The 7829-nt window shown below is 39.1% G+C and overlaps 2 protein-coding genes across 2 annotated transcripts; one reads left to right on the top strand and one right to left on the bottom strand.

The window, feature by feature from the left end:
• Positions 1-336: 336 nt before the first annotated feature.
• On the top strand, positions 337-5115 carry LOC145911263 (uncharacterized). Its single transcript, XM_082998550.1, has 10 exons — positions 337-624; positions 877-994; positions 2069-2477; positions 2908-3039; positions 3226-3332; positions 3387-3549; positions 3764-3914; positions 4140-4221; positions 4277-4444; positions 4506-5115. The coding sequence occupies exons 2-10, from the start codon at positions 987-989 to the stop codon at positions 4672-4674; spliced, it is 1389 nt and encodes a 462-aa protein (XP_082854676.1). The 5' UTR covers positions 337-624; positions 877-986; the 3' UTR covers positions 4675-5115.
• Positions 5116-5121: 6 nt separating this feature from the next.
• LOC145912151 (galactosylceramide sulfotransferase-like) lies at positions 5122-7634 on the bottom strand. The gene is made up of 5 exons (XM_082999564.1): positions 7631-7634; positions 7126-7234; positions 6887-7007; positions 6357-6471; positions 5122-6011 (listed from the first exon to the last, which is right to left on the bottom strand). Exons 1-5 carry the CDS (start codon positions 7632-7634, stop codon positions 5164-5166), a joined length of 1197 nt encoding a protein of 398 aa, XP_082855690.1. The 3' UTR covers positions 5122-5163.
• Positions 7635-7829: the final 195 nt, after the last annotated feature.

Raw genomic sequence — 7829 nt, 5'->3', positions numbered from 1 at the left:
TAAAGGGCTTGGTTTTGTCAATGTGTAGACAAGAACGTGTTTGAAAACGCACTTAGGTTTCTTTCCCGTGTAGCATTTATCTACCAGCACAAGAATTATAGTCAATGTACAAAGGTAAGTTATATATACAAACAGAGATATACGTAGTTTCCTGCATTTAAAGAACCAGCTGACCCGAATCCGAAACTTCAGAAAGCTTCAAATCATTGTCATGGACACGCAGGGGCACCACTGAGCTAGTCTAATAAATTGTGTTCGAGGTCGAATAAAGATCACAATAGAATGTGAGCTAACAAGGCAAGGCTGGGCGACTGAAACTCTTGAAGCGTGTTCACCTCTTGTAAGTGGTAAGCAGTGTGAAGTGAATGGAGATACGGGAAAGCAAAACAGTAGGCAACTAGAGGCTAACCAGAGTCTAACCAGAGATTAAACTGAGACTAACAACACAGCTTTCTATTAGATTAGCAGGCAGTTATAGGCCACACAGGTAGGTTCTCAGATACTAAAACTTTGTTGGTATCATCAAGATAGGTTTAGAAAGGGATTGTTGTATGTAGAGAAAAGTTTGAATGTTCGAAATGTGGGTTTATTTGGAAACAGTTAGATGTTTGCAGATATATGAAGGTAAACCATTATTGTACCTAGGCCATATTATAATAAAAACAACAGTTAATTTCAAATATAACTAAATAATTCCAATAATGCTGCAACTACATTAAGCACTTGTGCCACAAGAAAACGATTTGTCACAGACAAACGGTCGCAATGGCCGATGTCTACTTGGCGCAAACAAATCTACACCAGAGAATAATAGATCGGACCTGCCAACCAGTGGCGTTTATTTAATTTGTCTCATTGATTTCCCTTGCGTGTCAGCGTTAGGGCTTCAAGGCACTTAGAAGCTGGAAGTATATCTGTAATCAAACCGCCTGGGGCTTGATAAGACTTCTGGAACAGTTTGGAACACACCTGGTTGGTCGGTTGCCATGACGAAGTAAGTTGAATTATTATATAATTCAATGCGATTACCTCAATTGTAACTCGATACAAGGTTTGAATATACAACCGCTTTCGTATATTAGGTAGAGATGTTGTTGTCGAAAAGCTTTAAACTGTGTCTGCCGTACAGCAGCAGATGAAAGGGTCGGCAGCATGAGCCGCAATGTATTAGTTGTGGTAAAAGACATTGGATGAAAGTAGTTGTTTTGAAATAAAAGCAATGTCATTGATTTTTCCCAAAGGTTTTACTATATCACGATATGAAGGTGCTGCAGTGTAATATAGGCGTGGGTGTGTCACCAAACCGGTATCTGGAATGTGGCGCAGGAGGGAAAAAGATACGCGCAAAGCCCGTGCGTTTTGTCACTCACCACTGCTGGTCTTCTCACATAGCAGCGGCGTAAAAACAAATTATCCTACCTAGGACTGATTTCATTTTGTCAAGTAGATATTTCTATTTTTACAGCTATGTAGATTTTGCCAACTTATATATATATAAGACATGGTCAGTATCATTGGAAAACAATAAAGTTTAAACCAGGAGTAATTCAAAAACATGTATGCAGACATGCAGATGTTAAACTGTTGGTACACCCAAGCTGTTGCATACTTTTAAAACATAATAAATGTAACTTTTAAAACAGAAAGATTCTTCAAATTTGCAGGTTGACAAAGACGACGATAGATTTATGAACGCAAATTATTCATTTCGTTGCCCACCAGTTTAATCCCTTCATGAATAACCCAGCATCCACTTTAAAAGAAAAATATAGGCTTTCAATTTCGGTCAATAAAAGTCCGAAGGCGGGTGATTCCTGTCTATGGTGTTTGCACGCAATTATGGGATCTGTATATGTTCAATTGAGCAGAACGCCCTCGCACCATACGTATATAACACACACATATATATATATAAATGGATGAGATACTCTGTACACAGATACAGCAATGTCCTGTTAAATTATGAAAAAAAAATCGTTGTGTTTTTGGAAAATTTTACCTGAGTGCAAATGTTAGAGGTTGCCAATATCCAAATTCTTGTGACTTATGCATCACATTTTTATTTCAGAAAAAAAGTCTACGTTCTCGCCTTCATCATCTCCGCCTTTTCGTTGTTCATCTACGGGACGTGGGAGGTTAATTTCAGCGAACAACGTTTCAAGTCCAAAACCACTGAGGTGGATGTTACCAGAAGTTCTATCGGTACTTCGTCCCACGCTACGCAAAACACAACATTAAAATCCACTGTTACACCGGGAAAACAACAAGTAATTAGTGTTACTCAGTTGGAGACAATCCTATTGAAAGAATGCGACGGCATCTCCACAAATCACAATATGCTATGGATCAAACCTGGTGGTAACAGCAAGGTGTTGTCATATGACGAATATAGAATCTGGCAAGCTGATGATTTTATCAAGAGAAAAGCCAACCCTGGAGCAAAAAGCAAAACTCCACCAAAGTTAAGGAAATATACTGTGAGTAACAACAACAATTTATTTATTTGATGAAAATCTAAACAGGGTTTTGACCACTGGATGGGATAATTCTAGAATACCTATTCGTTGATAATTAAATTTCTTCATTTTGCCGTGCCAGTCTCTGATCTACAAATATATTGCTTGCTTGTGCACTGCTTTTATAAGGGACTGACTATGAAACCACTTTATTAACACGAGCTTTCGCGAGATTGATCTCGCTTCTTCAGGTGCAGCAATAACCTATCCGTAAATAATGCAACACAAATAATGGAATTTTGTATGTAAAGTTTCCTTGGCAGTTTGCATATGTTTGTGTAAGGCATACTTCTCATCACTATAAATATAGTCGTACAAGTGTAATTCTGAGTAGTCCAACTTGTCTGAATACACGCAGTTTTAGCTTGACTAACGACCTCAATAAACCTAGGAGGCTGAAAGACCCAACGCCAAAACCTTGCTGAAAAACTGGAACGAAGAAATTGATCCGGATGCGATTGCAGCTGACGTGGCAAACCAGAGGCTTGAACTGTTGAAAAAAGGGGATGACGACGTACTAAAGGTAACAACAAAAAACGTAAATCTCTAAAATGAAACTAGATTACTTAGGGATTTTGTTTACTGATCTGTCAAACCGTACAGTTTTACAAGTGATGATTTACTTGGAAGAAGGCTGCAAACTCAATTGTTGTCAAATGTAATTCCAATTGGGGGATTTACCTTACTGGTATTTTTGTGAAAATTGTAGATACCAGAAGTCCATGAGGAGGTCTTCAACTCTTCATACAAAGTTCCCAACATCATTCACTACATTTGGTTTGGATGCAACCGATTGAGAGTGGATCATTACATCACGTAAGGAAGGTTAAGAAATAACATGAAACCCGCCAATAATCTTATCAATGTTAGAATACTGGGAGCACTTAAGTACCAGAAACCTCGTCTCATTCTCATCCACGGAGATTGCTCTCCCAGTGGAGAGTACTGGGATCATTTAAAGAAACAAGGTGGAGACAAAATCCGATTGATCAAAAGAACTCCCCCTGAGAAGATTTGGGGAATTCCCATTAAGGTACAAAAGCAAATAAGTAAAGTTTTACAAGAAAAAGGGCATTCGTATAAAGCATGCTTTTATGATCAAATTTGTCCGTCGTGCTCCTGTAATTGGCAGAAACCTGGCAATGACTGTAGAATTTTTCTATTCATTTTAAAATCTTTTTAGCAGGCAGGCAGACAAGCCAGTGCTACTCAGTCAAATAACAGCAATTAACAGGATTCCTTCTCAGGTTATAGAGCACCGTGCCGACGTGGCCAGACTTCAACTCATGTTGGAAGTTGGTGGAATCTATTTGGACACTGATAGCGCCATCTTGCGAAGTGTAGATGAGTTGAGGAATTATTCAATGTTGTTGTCAGAATCCAACTACAATTCACTGGGTACAAATATATTTGTTACATAATAATGAAATGCAACTGAAGCATTAGAAGTAATGAAACACATACTCAATATGCCCGTGAACTAAGATTTGCTTGCAGAAGCAAATGCAGCGCTTGGGTGCTGTGGAATAGGAACCGCCATTTAGCTATATTTATCACTCTTTTGGGCAACATACTGCAAGCGCTATTACAGCAATAATTAAACTTGTTTGTGAATGTTTGCAGCGAACGGAATAATCTTCGCTAACCGTGAAGCCTGGTTTCTACGGAGGTGGTACCACGAATACAAATATTTCAACGATAATCAGTAAGTCGGTATTGCTGAATGTATTTTCTTCTTCAAAGTTAATATTATTGTGTAGGTGGGGACACAATTCCGTAATCGTGCCTTGGGCTTTGTGGAGGATTTTCCCAGAAAAAATTCATGTCGTGAAAGAACTGATATGTCGTCCCAACTGGCAGGAGCTGAAAATGATTTACCACGAGCTGTACGACTGGCACCAAAACTACATAATGCATCTTTATTCAAGGTATCGCATCAACAAAATTTCATAATAATAATGCATTGATTTGATGAAAATCTCAATACAGGTTTCTGAAAGAAATGGACAAGACAGACGAGCACACGTTGAAAGAGCTTTCCATCCTCAACACAACGTATGGGGAAATTGCGCGTCACATACTCTGGGGGGATGAGAAGGCTCGGAATATTACGGACTGGATTGTGAGCTGCAACCAAACACAAGGCCTCGATGTCTGAATGCGACAATGGAGACACAAATACGGGAAATATAGGATCTAGACAGCGAGAAATAGATTCCGCCTATTTGTGACACGGTTGAGTGCAAAGACATACGTCAACGGACACCGTCATAACACTGTTAGGATTCAATCCGAGCTTCACACAGAAGTTATTTTTTTACATGCGCTTTTTGAATTGCGATGTTTGTTTTTGTGTTATCTTCACGGCATCTTGGCGAATATGAAAACGACACTATTTGAAACATTTTATAAAGACAATCACAAATTAAATAGTTGAGCGTAGTGTCCACTGCGTACCTTAACATACCTTAAACTCCTCGTACACAAGGAGTCGTGATCACAATAATAAAAAAATATCTTAGTTGCATACATGGATAGTTGTTGTTCGTTAGCTTATATGCACTCAAATACTCCATTGATATTTTTGTTTACAGTCCTTGCGAAGCTTTCTAATAAAAAAGAAATCAACAACGGATTGTGTCGGCCGTCAAACTTGAAACTGTCGATTAAACACAATGTCACTAAACGCATTCTCGGGCATAACAAGATCCTTGCAAACAAAATTTGATTCAGCTCCTTTCTTAAGTTTGTAGGAGTTTACAGCGACACCTGGTGGTTTGTAAAAGTCTTTCAACATTGCGGCGTCGGTAATATCGGACGAGTCCACCGCTTTTCCTCCTTCGATGCAAATTTCTGTCAAGTTATTTTTTATTTCCTGTAGTTCATTTAACCTTCGCCTCATCCGATCAAATCCAAACTTTTTAATTTTTTGCCACAAGGTGGCGTTAAAGTGGTCGAACAAAATGGCGTCGGCGCGGTTCCAACGTCGGGCTTTTTCACTCAATCGTGATTTTGCTTCGGAATCAACTTTGCTTTGAGGTCTTGCGTTTAAACTTAGACACGCAACTTCATCCAAGGACCAGCAGAGGGCGTCGCTGAGCAGTACCATCGATTCTTCGTAATAATCCGAGACAAGAATCAAATCGAATTGTTTCTCGATTTCTTGAATCACATTTTTAATATAATGTTCGGTTTCATTCGTGTTATCGTATCCAAAGTCGTACATCAGGGGATTCTTAGCAAAGAACCAGTAAGGGGAACGACCGCTTAATCGAAAATATTCCTCCGCATTGTCAAGCCACTTTTCTGGTGATTCCCCGTGTCCGACACGCATGAATGCAGGCACGAGTTTCCAAAAGTAATCGAACATCGACTCGAACAAGGATCCGGGTTCTCGAACGATGGAAAAGTAGAAAGTGTCCGGTGGCATTACTTTCGTCACTTCCGGTTGGTTGAACCGCATGTGGTGGCAAAGTATATTGAACGTTTTATTCCCTGCAAGATTACAAAAATCACTAACTTATAATGAACGAATATAAAATCTGTTGTTTACGGCATTTTAATAGTCAGCTGGGTAAAAGTGATTTTTCTTTGCTTTCTTTTCTGTACCCGCAAAGTTCAAACTGAAGCAGGGGATTTGATCGTTTCGGTGGCGCAGGGCGTAATGTTTGGAATTAGTCGTAGAAGCTTTTCCTGTTTAGAATCGATGGCCTGTGGCCGGAAAAAAATCCTTTTCCAAACAATAAAATTCTTAGCTTCTGTTCTACTGGTAATGAGATGTTCGACCAAGAAGCTAACTACACGGTTCAACGCTTTTACGCAACAACAACACAAACAAACCTTTTGGGTCGTGGACGGATTTTGTGTTAAACATTCCTGGGTAACCGAAATCATGCTTATTGTGCGGAAAAACGAAGCTCAGGTTGTGTTGGGATCCGTAACGAAGGAGAATGTTCTGAAAACAATCAATACATGCCTTGACTTGTGTTTTTTTGCATTGTACTCTTTGAAACATTTTTTTTTCAACAAGAATTGACTTGATAAACATAGTATTCGAAAAATGCAAAAGGTTGCTGCACTGCTTGTTTATTGTCTTTGGGTTTTCTGTTCCTCTACGTTTGCATAATGTCAAACATATATTCATCATGAGTTGTAGTTGAGAAAAAAAATTGATTCCACAAACTTGGATAAAAAATAAATGAACGTATTTCTAACCTAAATTTACATCTAGAAATGTTGCCTCGAAAATGTTAAGGAACATATTTCCCTATACAATGCAATGTGGCACGATTATATTTGTCAAAAAACGACTAAGACTATGTGCTTAGAATGACTTGGGGGGCGATACTTTGGGGCGACGGGTATATTACCTGCACGGCAGAACTAGCTGTTTTGTGGGTCTTAAGGAACATAACGTTGTTTTTTCGATTACACTTGATTGGTTCGGTTGTAGGTTCATCCTGTAAGCATCGCCCTTTTCCATCAGTGACACTAAAAGAGCAAAATACGTCATGGGGACAACAGGAATCAGCCTGTTCTGTCTGGAGGTGACTGTGAACTTTTTCGATATCAAAATTCACTCACAATGATGTGCAGACGATTAGCATACATAGGTCGGCGACCCATGGCTCCGGAGCCAAATGTGGCTCTTTCACCCTGATACGGTTCCATAGCGACGATTATTGTGGGGTTAAAAACATCCAAGCTCAGATATTCGGCTGTTTTCAAACATGTTTTAGTGATATGCAAAATAGCTTTGTGTTTGTATGTCAAAGGTTGCCAACCTTTGGTTTCGATAGTATCGTCAGTTTAGGAAACCTTTTTGTTACATATTTTAAGCTGGGAAGGTACAGATCGCGTCGTAAAGCGAGTAAAGGAAGCAACTAATCGGCTATTTATTTGTATGGGCCGAACACGGAAATAGAGCATAACAGCCGGTTACGCGTGGGTGAAAAAGCACACACCTCAGGTATCAAATTTCTTTGCGTAAATAAGAGAATTGGGGCCAGCGAGACGCTTAATACTGACCGCTTGCTTTTTTTGCATATGTTCATTTATTTTGTTGAAAAGAAAATCTAAAATGTTCCCCTCACGGTGATACGTTAAATACTCACCCATATAGTTGTCGTTGTTTTTTCAAGTAGTAACTTCCACGGTTGAAGTAGAGGGCGATTACCAAAACATTTACAAGACAACACACTAGTAATGGAATCAAATATATTTTCCGTCGCTTGACCGACAAACAACTGGAAAACATAATTTATGTCAGTAGTTTTTACTTTTCTGTGAAGTTTTCTGCAAAGCAAACTCGGT

Source organism: Ascidia mentula, chromosome 8 (genome assembly GCF_947561715.1).
Source record: "Ascidia mentula chromosome 8, kaAscMent1.1, whole genome shotgun sequence".
NCBI lineage: Eukaryota > Metazoa > Chordata > Ascidiacea > Phlebobranchia > Ascidiidae > Ascidia > Ascidia mentula.
This window is presented reverse-complemented; position numbering and strand designations above follow the sequence as displayed.